The sequence below is a fragment of the Anoplopoma fimbria genome, chromosome 14 (genome assembly GCF_027596085.1).
Source record: "Anoplopoma fimbria isolate UVic2021 breed Golden Eagle Sablefish chromosome 14, Afim_UVic_2022, whole genome shotgun sequence".
Taxonomy (NCBI): Eukaryota; Metazoa; Chordata; class Actinopteri; order Perciformes; family Anoplopomatidae; genus Anoplopoma; species Anoplopoma fimbria.
Window position 1 is genome coordinate 7,742,873 of NC_072462.1, and position 19,856 is coordinate 7,762,728.

General features: G+C 41.6%; 1 protein-coding gene across 2 annotated transcripts in view; it reads left to right on the forward strand.

Annotated features, from left to right (window-relative positions):
• LOC129102001 (protein unc-13 homolog B-like) overlaps nt 1–18,153 on the forward strand; it is a 71,688-nt gene extending 53,535 nt beyond the window's left edge. The window contains exons 18-40 of one of the 2 annotated variants that reach the window (XM_054611909.1): nt 199–314; nt 710–873; nt 1,292–1,442; nt 1,588–1,656; nt 2,022–2,111; nt 2,314–2,451; nt 2,551–2,681; nt 2,864–2,949; nt 4,938–5,064; nt 5,238–5,334; nt 6,162–6,305; nt 6,896–6,973; nt 7,254–7,331; nt 11,807–11,895; nt 12,011–12,157; nt 12,284–12,407; nt 12,501–12,554; nt 12,664–12,741; nt 13,443–13,590; nt 13,795–13,851; nt 14,100–14,192; nt 14,277–14,436; nt 15,570–18,153. In XM_054611909.1, the coding sequence (XP_054467884.1) occupies nt 199–314; nt 710–873; nt 1,292–1,442; nt 1,588–1,656; nt 2,022–2,111; nt 2,314–2,451; nt 2,551–2,681; nt 2,864–2,949; nt 4,938–5,064; nt 5,238–5,334; nt 6,162–6,305; nt 6,896–6,973; nt 7,254–7,331; nt 11,807–11,895; nt 12,011–12,157; nt 12,284–12,407; nt 12,501–12,554; nt 12,664–12,741; nt 13,443–13,590; nt 13,795–13,851; nt 14,100–14,192; nt 14,277–14,436; nt 15,570–15,855 (2,705 nt within the window). In that variant the 3' untranslated portion in view covers nt 15,856–18,153. Of the gene's footprint in view, nt 1–198; nt 315–709; nt 874–1,291; nt 1,443–1,587; nt 1,657–2,021; nt 2,112–2,313; nt 2,452–2,550; nt 2,682–2,863; nt 2,950–4,937; nt 5,065–5,237; nt 5,335–6,161; nt 6,306–6,895; nt 6,974–7,253; nt 7,332–11,806; nt 11,896–12,010; nt 12,158–12,283; nt 12,555–12,663; nt 12,742–13,442; nt 13,591–13,794; nt 13,852–14,099; nt 14,193–14,276; nt 14,437–15,569 lie in introns of both variants that reach the window. The other variant, XM_054611908.1, reaches the window with a different exon arrangement.
• Nucleotides 18,154–19,856: the final 1,703 nt, after the last annotated feature.

The window sequence follows — 19,856 nt, forward strand, 5'->3', positions numbered from 1 at the left end:
TATTAGCGTCGCCGGGTCTGCGCTGCTGTAGTCAAACTGTAGAAACAGAACCCCCCCTGCAATAGCACTGCCACGGTAATAGTCTGTAATTAGCGTTGCGTTAACAAGGCCATCTCCCACGTGCCTCCAGTGTCACAGAAGCATTGGGAATTAAGAATCGTTGTATCTGCATGACGCGTCTTTGTGTTTGATTTACAGAGAAGAGGACAGACAAGTCAGCCGTGTCGGGGGCCATTCGCCTTCAAATCAACGTGGAGATCAAGGGCGAGGAGAAAGTGGCTCCGTATCACGTGCAGTACACCTGCTTGCACGAGGTATTTGACTCTCACTCGTCGGGGGGTTGTGGTAATGAGCTAAACACACAGGAAATCAATCCAGCCATCAGTTGTCAGGCCCCTGTGTCAGTAAAGTAACAGCCACCACAGGACATCTGTGATGTGGATGGCTAGAATTGCATGTAATCAGCCTCAGAATCTCTATCAGCGATTTAGACGGGATCTCAAAGATACGCCGCGAAGAGTTACATAATCCCTTCTCTATCCTTAGAAAAAAGACTTTCCATGTAGAATTTTGGATGGCTTTTACTACCTCACACCCCTCACATATCCTGTTTAAGAACCCCTCGAGCATTAACCCCCACATTCTATATAATAATTAGTTCAAAACTATAAAAGCCATTCAAATGACCCAGTGTCTCTGTCCGTGGCAGAACCTGTTCCACCACTACACCGACATGCTCGGCCAGGGCACGGTGAAAATCCCGGAGGCCCGCGGGGATGACGCCTGGAAGGTCTACTACGACGACGTGGCCCAGGAAATAGTGGATGAGTTCGCCATGCGCTACGGGATCGAATCGATCTACCAGGCTATGACGTGAGTCCGTGTGTTTGATCCCCCCCCCACCGTTCCTCTCTTTCTACTCTCACACCATTTGGTCGATGGCACCAAGCGTCTGCCTCCAAGTGAGAGAAAATCAATAACAAATGTGCTGAGGATGGATTTGCCTCCATGAAATGTCATGCTCCGTGCAGGTGCCTGTTATTGATAGAAATCACACTCCATTGGGGCCGCACCCTTCAGCCAGCTATGGCTGATGGGCAGATGAAACAAGCGCTCCTAACAAGACCCCTGAGAAGACATGGGTTGCGACGGAATAGATCCACACAAAATAATCCCACACATACTTTGACAGAAAATGTTCTCTGTGACGGCAAAACGTCTTTAAGTGCGATGGAACGACCTGCCTCCCGGTACTTTCTCAAGTTCTCCCTGTGCTCCCCTGTCTCTCCAGGCACTTTGCCTGTCTGTCCTCTAAGTACATGTGTCCCGGGGTCCCCGCCGTGATGAGCACCCTGCTAGCCAACATCAACGCCTTCTACGCCCACACGACCGCCTCCACCAACGTGTCAGCCTCCGACCGCTTTGCTGCTTCCAATTTTGGGGTTTGTATTATTGTCGCGCACACACACGCAATAAATATGTCTCGTCTCTGTGTTTCTGTCTCTTAGTCTTTGTCCTTGCGTACAAATCTTTTTCGGTCCACTTCCTGTTCTCACTTTTTTCTATTTTCTTTTATCCACCACACAGAAAGAGCGCTTTGTCAAGCTTTTAGACCAGCTACACAACTCCCTGCGCATTGACCTCTCAACCTACAGGGTAAGACTATGATTGTATTCAATAAATATCACTGCCAATAATAACATATACTATTCTCAAAAGTCCTATTGTCGCTCTGACATTTAAATATATATCGTTATACATAATATTAGCGTTTATTTTCACTTGATCTTATACTACTACCTGAAGTTTGTACTGCTTGTGTAAAGTTAAGCAAACGCTTATATGGGAAACTTTGTCATCTAATGTTTTATAATTTCACATCACTTATTGAGTCTGTGAGTACCAACCTTACCAGCACTCCTATTTACAGTCATAAACAGCAGTGGAGATGGCGTGCTGTACATCTGTAATGGTACTTAATTCTATTGAACTGTATTTAAGTAAATGTTTCTCTCCTGTAGAACCACTTTCCTGCCAGCAGCAAGGATCGCCTGCAGGATTTGAAATCCACCGTGGACCTTCTAACCAGCATCACCTTCTTCAGGATGAAGGTAGCTAACAGCGTTTCATGTATCTTAATTTTCTTTATCTACTGTAGGATCTCAGCAAATTATTATTAAATGGGACACTTTGCCATAGCTCTAATTATTATTATTTTTTTACCTTTATCTTTGCAATTGTCTTCAGGTGAGTGTAAATAATTATTTTGCAGTCATTCAACTCCAGTGTTGCTATCTCCCATCTGGTGTTCAGGTCCAGGAGTTGCAGTCTCCACCGAGAGCCAGCCAGGTGGTGAGGGACTGTGTCAAGGCCTGCCTCAACTCTACGTATGACTACATCTTCAACAACTGCCACGAGCTGTACAGCAGACAGTACCAGCCCGTCGATGCGGTAAGTTGCAGACTGATCGTCCAGCCGTGCCCCAGTGCATCAGTAAGTAAAAGCACCGTGAGGCTAGATCTCTCTCTGACCCGTTGTTGTCTCATCCAGAACAAGGAGGAGCTTCCTTTGGAGGAGCAGGGTCCAAGCATCAAGAACTTGGACTTCTGGCCCAAGCTAATCATGCTCATCGTCTCCATCATCGAGGAGGACAGGAACTCCTACACGCCTGTGCTCAACCAGTTAGTAAAACTATCACATTATCTTTTACTACTTTTATTTGAAAAGGCAATTAATACACTGAAAAGTTTTGAGAACATCTTGAGTTTTACTGTCTCATTTTCCTGCTACATTGACAGTAGACTATTTATTTTAAGGCTTAGTTTTAAATGTTTACAACTCTTTATCATTGTCAAATTGTCAGGTTCCCCCAAGAGCTGAACGTAGGGAAGGTGTCAGCGGAGGTCATGTGGACATTGTTCGCTCAAGACATGAAGTATGCTATGGAAGGTAAGCAGCACCCACTGTCGGATATCCATCCGCCCACTCATGATCACTTGATGTGTTGTATCGACGGCACACAGCAAGTTATAGTTTGGCTCCGACCCCAGACTCACTGGTTTTAATTTCAGTAACTAAACTACGACAAAAATGTTTTTGTCAACTACCTTTTTTTATTTTTCCACGTCCAAGGCTAGATGATAATGAGATGGCACAGACGTCATTAAACAGCAAAAAATTTTTTACGTAAGAACACATTAGTACCAAAATGAATGACTCAAAGTTGACGAAGATGTAATTACTTTTCTTCAACTAAAACTATGAAGGATAAAAAATGACTAAAATGTGACTAGAACTAATAACCATCTTCGTCTTAAGGGCTGAGACTAAATCTAAAATAGCTTCCACAGTGACTCACTAATTGAAATGTGTCATTCACCCATACACACCAATTCATACACTGATGGCACAGGCTTGGGGAGCAATTTAGGGTTAAGTGCCTTGCCCAACGAGATGGGGATCGAATCACCGATCCTATAATTGAAGGACAACCCACTCTACCACTGAGCCACAGTCGTTTATTGGGAAAACTTTAGGGGTTGGAGGGAAATAAGAAGTCAAAGAGAGGAGAAGCTCTGCTAAAACTGGAAATGAGAAGAAGACAGGTTCCTGGGTAGAAACGGTACAGTGAAAGAGAGAAGTAATAACCATGTGGTGTGTGAAAGCTGCTTATGTCTCCCAGGAGCCTCTCTGTGATTTCTCTCTGCTCCACCGTACTGTACAGCACCATCGGCCCCCAGAGGCAGTCGGCGTTTATCCCAGCCCCTGTCCTCAAGAGGAATCCTCTACAGAGACCCTCACTGTTAAATATCCCTTTCACCAACTACAGCGCTGAAGTGGTGGCCCCTTCATATCCAATCAGCATGAATTTAAAAAGAGATGGAATGAGTCCTGAGAGATTTTTCTCCAGAAGCACTACCAAAGAATACTTCAAGTTTAACAGCAGAAGTAGTTTTTAGTGGGTCACTAAAAAGATACTTAAGTGCCTGGTTAGAATTGAGCTGATCATTACTATTGCTCCAGGCTGCAGTCCAAGTCAAGTCCAAGACCAGGTCCAGTCCAGTCTGAGTCAAGACGAAGTCCAAAGGCAGTTGAGACCAAGTAAAGACTGAGTCCAGATTAATAATCTATCTATAAACAAGATTGATCAGTCTTCTTACATCAAACTGATGAAAATACTTTTCTACCTCCAATATGCCCCAATTTTCATTTTCATTAAATTTTTCACTTTCTATTTACTCATTGAGATTATTATTATTATTATGCAAATAGCATGGGCACAGGAATTACGGATCCCATCCTAAAACAAGCAGCAATCATTAAATAAGGTTTAAATTTAGTGTTAAACATATAGTGTTTCACGTTTTCTTACAAGTAGACTATTTGTGTTGGAAAAAAGGATTTGCTTTGTGTCTGTTTATTATCATATGCATTAGTCCATTATTTCTTGTGGTGCACATCTATTGTGCATGACAACATTGAGAGAGAGTGACGGAGAGAGAGGAGACAGATCACGGACAGAAGTATAGACGTGATACCAAAACTTTTTGTTTGACCAGTACCTACGCTGCAAGTCTCTACTAACAGTGACAATCATTTAAACAGCTTCAGTCTGGGTTGATTGTGCATTGGCAGGTCCTTGTTATCTTCAGTAGCATTCGTCTGGTGTATAAGATGTCTGTATAGTCACTGCGCTGCATTTTTATAAACTAAGAATATCTGGTCACACCTCTGGTCCAGGTGCCGTCTCACTCCAACTCCCTCCCTTGCATTTCTTGCATGGAGAACTACTTTTTTTGCATTGGAGGCCAAAATTGCTTTTTTGATTGCCGCTCAAATATCCTTAATGCTCCCCATAATGCAACTCAAAAGCATGACTCTTTCCCACCCTCTGGCAAAACCTCATCACAGGCTCTTGTTTTCTTTTGTAAATGCAGAGCACGAGAAGAACAGACTGTGTAAGAGCACCGACTACATGAACCTGCACTTCAAAGTCAAGTGGCTCTACAATGAATATGTCAAGGAGCTGCCGAACTTTAAGGGCGTCGTTCCAGACTACCCATCGTAAGTTATTTTGACTTATTCGCGGCACAGGGGATTACATTTATTTTCCCAAAACATCTTTGTGATTATCAAATTGATTGATCCCCCACCTAAGTAATAGTAAAGGGGATCATACCAATACAATAGAAATACATTTTAAAAATAATTCATGTTGACCTTATTTTCCCTTGCAGATGGTTCTTACAATTTGTGCTACAGTGGTTGGAGGAAAATGAAGATGTATCTATGGAGTTTATGCATGGAGCCCTCGAGAGAGACAAAAAAGATGGAGTAAGAAAATTAATATTTCTTCTTGAAATGTTGTTACCTCTTTAAGAATTGTTGAAAGCATGGATGTTAAAATGCCCACAATCCAGCTAACTGACCCCTGTAAACTGTGATTGTGAACCATCATTGTTGTGGGTTGCGCTGCACAGCATCAGCCTGGGCCTTTAGGGTTCTAGATGAAATCCTTGGAATATAAAATTGTTCTTAGTAGAACCTCTTGGAGGGGATTCTAGATGAAACCTTTGGAATTTTAAACAATTCTCGGTTAAACCCCCTGGGTGAGTTCTAGATGCAACCTAGGGCTTTTGGTAGAAACGCCTCAGTGGATTCCAGATGAAAACCTTGGAATCAAACATTTTTGGGGTAGATCCCCCCCTTTGTGGGTTCCACAAAGTGCCTCAAAAATGTATATGTTTGTAGAACCTGTGGGTTCTAGATGAATCCCTTGGAATATAATTTGGTTCTCGGTAGAACCCCTCAGTGTTGATTCTTGTTAACACCCTTAGAAGGTGGAAAGGTTCTGGATTGAACCTCAAGGGACGGTTCTTGGCAGAACCATTTCACCAAAGATGGGGTCTCTGTAGAACCTTTCACAGGGGGTCTTGGATGGAACCTTTCACAGAAAGTTCAAAATATAACCCTTTATATAGGTAGAACCCTCTGAAATTGTACCAAATGGAGCCTTTCCAAAAGTTTCTACCAGGATCCAAAAAGGGTTCTCATATGCAGACAAACCAAAGAACCCTATATGGTTCTAGTTAGGACCTTTTATTTCTAAGAGTGTAGGTGCTGTTAATGTATTTCTTTGTGTGTTTTTTCCCTTGTCTTAGTTCCAGCAGACCTCTGAGCATGCTCTCTTCTCCTGCTCTGTGGTGGACATCTTCACCCAGCTCAACCAGAGCTTTGAGATCATCAAGAAACTGGACTGTCCCGACCCTAACGTCATGGCTCAGTACAGCCGCCGCTTCTCCAAGGTATGCCCTCTACACTGGATGGTGAAAGTTTAAAAGCTGCTCCCAAATACAACACACAGGATTTGACTTTGACTTTGACTGCACAGAGCTCTTGTTTGTAACTCAGAAGCTACATGAAACGTGTTGTGGATTTGGGTCTTACATTTTACTGAATTGATAATGAATTGTCAGTCTATGATCACAAAGCAGCTGTGGTAGTTTTTTTTAAAACAGCATAAGATATGAGGTGAATGACAAAACAGCATTGTCTGGCCTCTGGAGAGACACTTTTTTCATTTTTTTATTTTTCTAAAGGGAATTTGATATTTCCTCATTAAAAATAAATGTTGAATTAGACTTAATACTCCCCTCCTGAGGGAAAGCGCAGTGTTATGCTGTCCTGTCCTTCATTTGCTTTCCTGCATGACAAAGAATACATTACAGGGCATTTGGGGATGTTTGTAATATAGTAGTTGGTGGGATATTTAAGACATACTCTATAGTCCCCACTGGAAAAGGTTGTATGATAAATAAGTAATTGGATTTTAAATTGTTTCAAATAAAATTTTGTTTCATGCTGTTTTAATGCATTTCTTCCTCTTCACCTACAGACTATTGCCAAAGTTCTCCTGCAGTACAGTGCCATACTGACCAAGAGTTTTCCTACTTATATCGACAAGGAGAAGATTGTAAGTTGTCAACACCTTTACAATCGTTTTGGGATTTAAATACTAAGATCAGGCATTTTAAAGTAACTGCTGTGGTTTACTTATTAATTCATATTTCCATTTTGAGGATAGTTTTTACATTTGACAGACCCTTCAGTGGCTCCATCATTACATCAACAAACTAGATTAGATTATACTAGTGTTTCCAAAATTGAATAATAATACGTAAATAAGCAGTGATTGCAATCACATGTGTGTAATATCTCTGCGTATGTCTGTCTCTTCCCGTGTCCTCTGGCAGCCATGTGTCCTGTTGAATAATGTGCAGCAGTTAAGGATCCAGCTGGAGAAGATGTTTGAGTCGATGGGTGCCAAACAGGTAAGACAAACGGCGTGAATGGATAATGTGCTATGCATCGGTTATTGATGGATTAATATAACAGTCTGAAATTATTAATCCCTTAATGGCTCAAATAAAAAACATAAACTGACTAAACGACTAAACATTTCTTACTCGAGCAGGAAAAGTGTGTCTTCTAGAGGCGGTTGATGGTAAACAGTTGTATTTGTGTCTCTGGTGTATCAGACTGCAACAGAAGAAGCTCTGGTATGTACAGTAGTGGTAGTTGAGACCATGTGGAGTAGATTCCTGGTAGAGCTGGATCAGGAAGTAGTCTTAACTCTTGAAGAGGTTGTAGTGGAAGATGCTTAAAAGCTCTAAACGACATCAAGGTGTCTGATGTGATGCTGTCAGTGAAAGCATAAGAAAAGATCAACACTGACAAAAGATCAGAAACTCATTGGTAGGAGAACATTGAGACAGTTATTAACTCACATCCTCTATTAATGTCTTCAAACCCTTGGAATATAGCAGGGTTCCTGGTAGAACTCCCTGGGTGGGTTCTTGATGAAACCCTTGACATTTAAAAGGGTTCTTGGATGAACCTTTTAGGTGGGTTCTAGATGAAACCCTTGGAATATTAAAGGGTTTTCTGTGGAACCCTCTGGGTGGGTTCTAGGTGAAACTTCTATATGATTTTAAAGTGTTCTCTGAATAACCCCCTTGATGGGTTCTATATAAAACCTTTGGAATTCAAAAGGGATCTAGGTAGAACCCCCTGGGTAGGATCTAGATGAATCTAAAAGGAATTTAAAAGGGTTCTCAGTGTAACTGCAGTTAGGAGAAACAATAGCTTCTCTGTCATCTTTGAACTCCCTCTGCTTTGAATCCCTACCTTGCTCTATTTTTAGTATGTAGTGCTTGGTCAGCTATAGGATGGTAGCTCTTGGATATTGTAGCTAAAGTTTCAACCAGTGCATTCACTTTACAATTAAAGCTCAATGAAGTGGGGGAAGAGGAAGAAGAAGAGAAGGAGGAGGCAGGAGAGGAGGAGGAGGTAGGTTTCCATCACCGTCTGAGCATGGGAAGATATATGTCCATATTAAAAGACACATATTTTTTATGTTTAATCAGTTTAATGGTGCGCAGTGCGCCTCCGTATTGATTATTTCCCTTTGCTCTGGCTTGGACAGCACGTCGTAGCAGAGGATGAGGAAGCAAAGGCTCCGGTTCGTACTGTGGGCGGGTAGCAGATTAGATTCACTGTTAGTAGACTAGTGTATCCACAATAATTACATAGCCAACCCCGTATTAGTATTTACAGTAGCCTGTTCTAGTCTGTTTTAGTCTAGTAACTACGTTGACGTTGATGGGAATAAACCAAGTAGTGGACAGTAAGAGTTCTGACCTGATGGTGGCGTTGGATGGACAGTCAGATGATTATCAAATAATTATAATTTGTCGTTGAGCTATTTTATTCAGCACCACGGATGTCAACGCCATTGTGGTGCTGGGGAAAAAAATTCAGGGGATGAACAAATTGCTGCTAGCATGGAGAAAAATTCAAAATACAAAAAATACTAAAACAATGGTAGGCAGTTGGAACAGTTACTGTACTTCTGATGTAGCTAGCTATCCGTGGGCCCATTTTTTGACGTTTTTTTCCCCCCTTCCTGTCTTGGACTCAGCTTCTCTCTAATTTAGTAATGGGTCATTTTCTTTTGCAGATGACACCTAGGGAAAAATCAATCTACAAATTTAGTTTGAGCTGTAGCTAAGGCTAGCTGAGGTAGCAAAGGGTATCTTTGCTAACAGGGTCCTGTGTGACACCCTAGGGGGACGTTTCAATAACCTTATGTTGTCTTCTGATGATGTTTTCTCACTAGGTCAAATGTTGAACTAATGTTCCCTGAGTCAGTATGTTGAAATCACTCACTTGGCTCATTGATGTTATACTCCTCCATACGCCCTCAAATTTGAGGGGAAAGGCAGTTTTCCTGACCTTTGACATTGATATCTCACTGCAGTAGCTGAACAGATTTTTACCATTCACCCTGCTTTTGTATCGTCCATGTCCCTTCATTCTTTTGCAATTACAAAACTGTGATGATGGTGCTTACCAGTCTAATACAAAGTTAGTTTATATCAAGAGACACACATGCCCGCGGTGGCTCTCTTGTGTAGCTAGTTCGAGTGTCTCTCTGTGGCAGAGAGTACAACAGTAAGTTCTAACTCAATTCCCACCAAATATGCAGTAACTGCGTTTAGCCCTTGCAGGGCCTTATAAACTTAAATGTATTTTTTCAGAGGAGAATAAAGTCACAATCATGTTTTTTCCTCTCTTTTCTAGCACAACAATAGAATGCCAGCATGGCAGGCAAGTTCCCCGTACATGCAAACATGTTTCATGAAGCATGTCTGCATCTACTCAAATGGCCTTCTCTGCAAATGAAATATTGCATCACATGTAATATTTTTTGGGGGAAAGAAAGGCGCTGAAATCACCTCAAAAGAGCAAACTTTGTTGAAGATGGTTGTGGAATTTTGCAGCAGTGGGACTAAATTATGTTGTGTTGTCTTTTCCGCTGCCACAACTAGTTTGAGGAGAGTGAGGAGGAGGAGGAGGAGGAAGATGTAGGGGAAGATGTGGAAAAAAATGAGGTTGAGGTTTGTTGCGGTCATCCTCAGGAGTCTCATGTCATTCTCGTGTGCCCTGTTGTTCCCACTCACAGCAACATCTCTGTGACACTCAGTCCTACTGACACCAGACGTCCCCGTGGTTATCATGGTTTATTGTGTGCGGTTTCTAACACGTCATCCGTGGTCATTCCCACCTCCAGTTTTTTTAACCCTCTTTCAGTGGCGTTTTCCTTCCTAAAAACCGGTCACTCATTTTCCCTGAAACAAAAGATTCATTCTGAATTTTTCGTTGTTTTTATTTTCTTTAATTTGTGTTCCCGTTTGTTTGTTTGCTTTTTTGCAATAGACCGACAAGGAGAAGGTGGGTATTACAAAATACAAATGCTTTCCAGTGTGGAAAAACCTGCAGTATTTGTTCTGTTCAGTTTTAATTTCAAGTGTTTTTTCTTTCTATATTTTATTAAATCCCAAAACATTCTCTTCACACAAAGATGGATGAACCAGTGGAAAAGGTAGGTCACACACATACAGGCATCTGCAGCCACAGCACTTAATGTGAATTAAAGTTAATTTCCAAACGGGAAACGAGTTAATTGAGGTTTTCCTGTGTTACCCTCCACCTGGGCCGTGCTGTCCCAGGCTGACGGTGCACTTGGAGACAGGACGGTGAGTTTAGGCAAACAGACTCATGAGTGTTTATACCCCCAGGTAGAATAAAAACATATACAGCACATTACAAACAATCCATTCCTAGCTGCCTTTCCTCCCCTGAAGCCTTCCCTTTGTGATGCGCAGCCGAAACCACTCAGTCTCTCCTCTCTAATGGCACCCCCGCCATCCTGACAGGCCATGAATCAAAAAGGTCCATTGGATCGTACGCTTAATGAGCCACAGCATGGCTCCATCAGTACGGCTTAGCTCTCCTGCAGGCTGTGTTTATTTAGATGAAGCCACAGTATACCTTGGGTCAGGTATACTGGAGGTAAACCACTTTTTCCTACTTGTTCCCTCGCCCTGTGCTTGTGAGACTTTGAAGACGCACATCTCCTGCAGTATTAAACTTTTTTTATTTATTTTTTGCTCCCTTCAAAAGTTGGAGACTGCTGGTAAAAAGGTGGGTTTTGCCCCAATGTATGTGTTGAATTTTAATGATTTTTTTCCCTACTTTTTAGAGCTACAGTCGGTGTTTTTGCTCAGAAGTTTCAAATGGATCATCAGGAAATACACTAGTTCTATTCACTATTAAATTTGTACCTTTTTTTTTTTGACCCCGATGAAATACATTTTTGCCATGAGCATAAATAAATTTTGTGTTAAATAAGAGATAGGGAGCGTTTCTGTTGCCTCTCACCATAGTAACAGCTGAGCTTGTAAAACTGGTAAGACGCACTTCCCTTGCAGTATTAAACTTTTATTTAATTTTTTTGTGCTCCCTGCAAAAGTTGGAGTCTGCTGGTACAAAGGTGGGTTTGTTGGGATGAATGTATTGATTTTTTTATTTTAATACTCTTTAAGAATTACAATCACAGGGTTTGTGATAGACATGTCTCTGATACAGAGGATTACAGTACAACCTGCCTCTCTCATCCCTTTGGTATCCCTTGGTTTAATGGTTACGGTAGTTCCATTTTTTTTAAAACTTCAAATTCTCGCTGCCATTTGTAGCCTCTAGCTTTTGCGTGCAGCTTTCAAGTTCATTTGGGTGCAAATATGAAATGAAAGCCAAGAGTGCTATGTTATTCTTATTTTCCCTGCATTTTCAAGTTTTTCCATTTGACATCTTTTGAACTTTTTGTCATTATATGCAATAAATGGCGCTCAATCAAATTCTAACAAATGACCTGCTTGGATTCTGTCTCCCTGTCTCTCTGCAGATGGACACTGAGGCCAGTGGCTTACTGAATGACCTGCAGGTGAAGCTGAACAACGTGTTGGATGAGCTCAGCAGCACATTCGGGAACAGGTAGCTTAATCCTGACCGCCAAACAGAGACACAAACACGCGCGGGAACGTTTACGGTGAAATCAGTAATCGCATGCGCCTTGGTGTCGTATTAAAAATGTTCTTTCTCATTGTAGTTTCCAGAGCCGCATCAACGATTGCATGCGACAAATGGCGTCGCTGCTGTACCAGATCAAAGGGCCGCTCAACGCCAACAACAAGAACCAGGTGGACGCCGACTCTGACAACATGCTGCGGCCACTCATGGATTTCTTGGACGGAAAGTGAGTGGATCAAGATTTTAGTGTTCTTTTGATGATGAACTGCATCAACATTTATCTTTTGTCCTTTACAGTCCACGTGCCCAATCAACTGGTGTTTATTTGTGTGTGTTTGCATGTTCCCCTCAGGCTCACACTGTTCGCCACCGTATGTGAGAAGACTGTATTGAAGCGGGTGCTCAAGGAGCTGTGGAGGATCGTAATGAGCAGCTTGGAGAAGACTATCGTCCTGCCACAGGGCAGCGATACCTTTGTAAGCTCAGCAATGTTTTTTTTACTAATTTGGCTCTTCAAAAAGAATGACGATGAAGAGCAGCGACTCAATTTTCTTTATATTTTCTCCCAGGGAGCACAGATTCTCTCGGCTGCTAAAGAACTGGGCCAGCTCTCCAAACTCAAGGTATCATAATGTTTTCATAATTTGACACCTTGTTAAATTCCCCCAGTGTTATACAAAGATCACTCATCTATGTTTGTGGCATCTCTTTACTCATCATCTGGATGTGCAGGATCACATGGCAGGCGAGGCTAAAAGCCTGTCTCCCAGGCAGTGTGCTGTCATGGACGTGGCACTGGACACTATCAAGGTCAGTTTATACTGGGGCTTTGGTTTCATCAGGATGCTGGGTAGACGGGTCAAATTAGCCTCATCAACTATTCATCCATTGAACAAGTAGCCTGAGCGGTCATGCAGGCAGCTCGTGACCATAAGCTGTCTGATTTAACAGGAAGAGAAGCGTGTGGAGGTTAAAGTGGATGAAATGAGGGGTGAAGTGAGCTGGATCATTTTTAGACAAATGTTGAATTGGTTCTGTTGATGTAAAACCTAACCAACAGTTTTTGCTGCTATTTTAGTTTCAAATGGATCACCAGGAAATACAGTGATTGTTTGCTCAGTTATAGGATAATTCAGACCTTATTTTTGCAGCTTCTGCTGCCGTGATGACATTTTTTTTTTTCTATTTACTTGAATGAACTTGGTTTTTAAATTTGCTAAATCCAAGATTTGGAGCATTTCTGTAGCCTCTTAACTGCTCTCAACATTGCTGAGCCGGCAGCCTTGCAGCTAACGGTGCTAAAAGAGCTATCAGTGCAAACTACGGCAAAAGTGCTAACAGTGTTTACCTGATGCAGAACTGGAGGGTGGGCGCTAGGTTTCTGCAACGATGAAGTTGATGGTTGGGACGGTGTTTTCGGGTGCAACTGCCTTATTACACCAAATTAAGCAAACCTCCAGTTGTTCCTCTAGATGTTTATATGGACGCCTCACCCTCTGTTTCCTCTGTAGCAATACTTCCACGCAGGAGGCAACGGGCTGAAGAAGGCGTTCCTGGAGAAGAGCCCCGAGCTGTCCTCTCTACGCCACGCCCTGTCCCTCTACACCCAGACCACGGACACACTCATCCAGACCTTTGTGACCACCCAGCACGCACAAGGTAGTTCAGACCGCTACCTTATGACACATCTAAATGGGTAGAGGGAGAATGCATTTCCCATGGTGGACCTGCAGAGGGCAGTATGTGTGCATGTTAAACACAGGCTGAATATTCCCTCCTTTTGGTTTGGCACCCGTGTTTATGGGTGGACATTTCTTTGACATTGCTCTCTTTTCTTTATCTCCTGTGCTGCCTCTTTGTCAGTGCACAACGGGAAGGGTATTAGGTTAACTCCCAGTGAGAAAGTACAGCCCAGCAGGGGTAAGTTTCAGTTTGAATCATCTGCCAGCCCTTTCACCCCCACCCCCACCCCACCTGCTCTCTCTTTGTACTTTTTTAAGTTTTGTCTCTCTTTCCCGCCAAGGTGGGTGAGGTTAATCCTGAACCCAACCCCTCCACCTGCATCCCCCTTTTCATACTGAATCAGCATTATAAATCAAAGTGTATCATCTGCCTGCATCAGGCCAATTCAAAGCTCACTGATGTCTCTGGGTGTGCGTTTAAACCAGGTTCAGGTGTGGACAAGCCAATAGGCGAGGTGTCCATCCAGATCGAGCTGCATACTCACCCTGGGAACAGGGAGCGTAAAGTAACTGTCAAAGGTCTGTTTGAGTTTTCTAAACACAATGCTAAGTATGTATCATTTTTTTCAGCCACGCACTCACTTTTGATTGCATCACATTTAGTCATGGGAGCCAACGATCTAAAGTGGCAGACGTCCGGCATGTTCCGGCCCTTCGTGGAAGTCACCATGATCGGGCCTCACCTCAGCGACAAGAAACGCAAATTCCAGACCAAGTCCAAGAATAACAGCTGGTCTCCCAAGTTCAACGAGATCTTCCACTTGTAAGTACCGTACCTGCTTTTGTTTTGTTTGTCCATGAATAAAGAAAAGAACAACCACAGAAATCTATTTTCTTCATTATTTTTGTGTTGCTATCCAACATCAGCTATGTTATTGTTTCTGTCTTCATATCATGTTTATTATTAGACTAAATGTACAGTTGGGTTTTTCACACGAGTCAGATGTTTGAAGAATTTGACCTTCTGTACTCAGAATGATGTTATGTGACATCAGTAATGCTGGTGCTGGGTCAAAGTGTGGATTTCATACTTAAATCTAGAGCTGCAATTGATCCCCGCTTGTTTTGATGAATTATTTGTTTAATTGTAATGATTTATTTCATTTTTATTTAGCAAACATGGCAAACATTTTCTGGTTTCAGCTTCTCTTATTAAAATTATTTTAGTTGACGGTAAATTATATATATTTTTGTATGGACAGTGAGCTCTGGGAAATTGTGAATGAAACTTTTCCACTATTATTATTATTTTATTTTTTTAATTGTGGGCTGTAAAAAGGAAAAGGAGTTACGGACCAAACAATGTGTTGTTTTCAACGAGTTACACAGCAAAAAAAAAACAACAACAGTGTGTCTAGACTAGAAAACCCAATGTGCCATGAAAAAAATCTATCAAAGTAACAGTTATTAACAGTTTAAGTCTGACATACAGTTGTTTGTTGGTGTATGCACAAAGTTCATCTGCCGCTCTTAAATTTAAATCCAATTAATTTAAATAAATCTGTAATACTGTGCCCAATTAAAATATTATGATTCCAATATTATTATGTTACAAACCGAACAGGCAGAAATATTATATATAATATAATTTATTTTGGGTCAAAAGCCTAAGACGGAGATCATTACACAAAAATGAATATATTTTTAGTATTTACTCTAGGATGTGCAGTGTACGTCCAGTGAAGTATTCTAGTTCATTTTAAAATATTCACTGCGGGGTGTAGTTTGGCCACCATAGATCTAGAGCATCCACAGTAACACTCAGGGTTCATCTGTTTGATGCAGCTTCAAGTTGACCAACCTGCTGACGTGTTGAACAACTGTGATGCTCAAACCTCTGCGTTCTCTTTCTCTATCTCTCTCTCTCTCTCTCTCTCTTTCTCCCCCCCTCCACAGCGTCCTGGGCAACCAGGAAGGCTTCGAGTGCTACGAGCTGCAGCTCTGCGTCAAGGACTACTGCTTCGGCCGGGCGGACCGAGTGGTCGGCCTAGCCGTGGTGCAACTGAGGGACATCGCGGGGAAGGGTCACTGCGCGTGCTGGTGCCCGCTGGGCCAGCGCATCCACATGGACGACACGGGCCTCACGGCCATGCGCATCCTCTCGCAGCGCTCCAACGACGACGTGGCCAAGGAGTTCGTGAGGCTGAAATCGGAGACCCGCTCAGCTGAGGAGGGCAGATGAGGGGAGCTGGAATGGGGGGGGGTAAAGACAGGAGGGACGGGAGTAATCCTGGTTTCACGATAAGAGAGGAGGATCTCATGTGATGGTCTTTTTCCTCCGTAGATGGAGGATGATTCCCTCGTTGACCTTTCGTGTGTCTTAGCTGCTGTTGACTGTTTTTGCGGCACTGACACACTTGTCACCTTCGCACTATTTTTTGGGCGGGACAAACACTCACTCCCGGTATATTTACAGAGCACACACACACACACACACACACACACACACACACACACACACACACACACACACACCCCCTCAAGCTTCACACTCACCAGCTGTTTCTATCAGGCTGCAACCACTTACTCCTGTCTTTCAACCTCTTTGTTCTCCCCCCTCTCTCTCCTCATCCGCTGGAGCTTCGCAGCGCGTGCACGCCACAGCCTCGGAGAGAACGGAGGACGCCAGGCCTAACAGAGGTCCCAGGCCTCCCAAGTGTTGTTGTGCAATAACCCCCCCTCCCCCCACCTCCAACCTGAACCCCCTCAAACCCTGGCTGTGGGTTTTTTTAATGCCTTACACTCTGCAAACTGTGAATGTGTGACGTAAAGACAAAGTGAACACCCTGTTCTGTAGCTCCACTGTGACGGTTCAAGTCGATGTGAAAAAATCCTCTGTGTGGTTTTATCTCATGAAGGGGTTTTTAGTTTGGATGAATGAATGGCTGGTAGAAAGGAGACAGGCCTACTTTTTATGGTCTGTTAATAATGAAATACATTGAAGTAAAGCTGATGAAACATTGTACCACTTTCACAAGTAATGTCTCAGTAGATGGTACTTAAACTAATAACCCCTTAATTATACCCCTTAGATTAAACGATTCAGTTAAATGTGTGCCTTGCCATGTTAAGTTCCAATCCCCGTTTCCCGGGAAACACCACAGTGATATGATCAGTATGTAATCTATCTGTGGGGAAATCAACAACATAATGATTCCAAGCAAAACCTAGTGAAAAGTGACACCAACAGTGTTGACCCCAGTATGTGAAAGGTGAATCCTGTTTCAGCCACATTCACGTCCAAACTATAAGCTCCATCAGCAGCCATTTTATTTATTTATTTTTATACATATTTATTTTTGTTCGTGCTTTTTCAAAGACTGCAGTTTAATAATGTTGTTCACTGCCAGGTGGTCTGTCAGACCCGAGTCAGAAGTCAGAATAAAGTGACAAGCTAGCGTTTGTTGGTGGCGACTTGTGTCATTGACTGCACTAGCGATAGATGTATTTTAGAATCGTTTCATTTTTAGTTAAGAAATATATATGTTAAACTTTCAGGTAACAACTTTTTCTTCCAAAAGGATATCTGAACATTTGAATGCGAGTATAGAATTACTTCTGGTTTACATTACTGCTCTGTCTATGAGTGGCCTTACTTAAGTTAAAAATATATATATGATGTTTCTCTTTTTTAAATTTATTTAGTATTTCCTTGTATTTCCTTCGGCTCTCAGCAATGAGGAACCGGACAGTTTGTTTTTTGCCCATAATGATGTCAAATAAGTTTTCCAAGTGATTCTCCTTATCATTTTTTCTACTTTTTATCGTTGATGATATTGCAAAATGTCGTATCTTTATTTCTAGGCTGGGATTTCTTTGCAGCCTGTTATACTTTGTGTTATGATTTTCAAATGCTTCCTGTGAATCCTCTGTCAGTCATGATATACAGTGAGACGTGTGCCAGTGAATTTGCTCCTACATGAAGAATATTAAAGTGTTACTTTTAATGAAGGATGGGTATTTCTGTAATGTGAGAACCTCTGTGTGTGCACATTTTTAAAACCGACTGTAGAAACTCTTTGCTCCTCTCTGTTACAGGACGTTATGCGTTGTGAATACAGACGTCTCATCGCCATTCTTTGATATACACGTTCCTTGTGCCAAGCTACAAATGTTCTTTTTATTTTAAAATTTTCTATATTTGTTAACCCTTGCACTACCACTAAATCACTGCAAAAGTTAACAAGTCATTGTAACTGCATATGTGTGGTGTTTTCTTTGTATGTGTTGTCGTCACCATGTGAACATTCTCAATAATGAATTTTGTATAAAGTATTTGAGAATTATCTACAAATCTCTTTATCCGTTTGTTTTTTTTCCCCACTACAATACGACATTGAATGCGGGTTTTGTAAAAGTGCAGTGAGCGATTCTAATCCAGTCTACTTGTTTTCTTCTAATGCAGAGAAAATCTCCTCTCAGTCCGCTAGCTATACTCTATACTATACTCTATGCTGCTGTAAATCCTGTAAATTTCACCGCTGCGGGACTAATAAAGGATTATCTTATTTTATCTTATCTTAGCTGTTTTTAAAATCGTAAAAGGGGAAAAGTTAACCCATATCTAAAAAGAGCAAGAAGGAAGGTAAATCTATTTCATTATTAATTTTATCAAACCAACTTTAGACTTATTGTCTGGCCTTCCCAAACTGCTGTACAAATCCATATAATTTCAGCAGTTTATTCAGGGATAAGATAAATTAAATCATAGCTTCTTTTTTTTCTTTTTTCAAAGGGGAAATGTATCATCCATATCTGCTGTTTGACCCAGTAAACTCGTGATGCACCGGTGACAACCGTAGACGGAAGCATTGTGTTTTCAAGTAGTCCGTCTGTGATATCTCAGGAACACCTTCAGCAAATTTCTTTAAACTTCCAACTTGACTCAAGAATGAACTGATCAAGTTGAATAGTGGCCATAACTCAAGACTACATGTACAAAATATAATAATAATAATAATCTTTATTTGTATAGCACATTCCATACAGACTATATATCTCAAAGTGCTGTACATTTAAAAACTAAATAAAAACAGCTGTAAAAATAAAAAATAAAAAAAACTTCTTTTCACAAAAAATATTAGATAAAAGCATGCATTTCCCACTTATATTTTAAGTGTCATTTAAATCATTTCAACAGATGAATAAAAACCAGAGAACATTTTACATTTAAAATTAAAAATAATATATATAACAAGTATTTAGAGTTATACTTAAGTATCAATTAACAACTCAACGTCTAATAGGATAAAGTGATGACATTTTGGACAGACATGGATGTAAACTGCAACGTGATTAATTGGCGGAGGTATACGACCAGGAGGCTGTAATTCTAGTTTTAATCATGTACAAACTAAGCCTTAACTCACTTTAAACCAAAAGCAACAACTTACAAATTAAGTTAGCTAAATAAGAAAGTTGCTGTATATTCCTTATTAGATGAGAAGCAACTCATCTAATAAAATCCATATAATTTCAGCAAGTTGGCCTTATGAAATGCTATATGTTCTGTAATTCACATCATCACATTGGATTTATTTCTTTTTTTCCACTTTGAATGGCTGTAAAATTAATCCACTTGACATCCTTTAAAGCGTTCTCCATTAAGTTACATCTTCTCAAAAAACAATCAGCAGGTCTGTTTTTTAACATCTGCGCATACATGCACAAAGGTTTGTGTGTGTTGTACGTGACACACACACACACACACACAAAAACGTTCACACAATAACTAATTCAGCAAGCTGTTCACGGTGAGGTCCCCTGGACGACACAGCCCTCCCTTTGTGTTCTAGTCATGAGGTCACAACATTTGGAGCTTTCATTTTGTAAATCATTAAAAAAAAAATCTTTATCCTTCAAGTACCAGATGCCAGGCTTTTCCCGCACCTGAGAAAATGTGAGAAAGAACAAGTCCTCGGTCGGAGCATGCGTCTCCGTCGCAGGGTGTGTTCTACCTGACCGCCCAGGTCACGGCCGTAACGCCGGCCACTGATTGGGCTGTGCACCTGTGCTGTTGTTTTTTTACAGCCCCCTTCCACTCCTGCGCCGCCTCTCCATCCAGGTCCAAAGAGCGCTGTACTGTTTGCTCAAGCCCTGAACTGTTAGGCATCAGAGGAGGTAGGTGAGGGGGGGGGGAGATCCCAGCTCTTCCTGTGTGAACCTGAAACCTAACCACTTGTA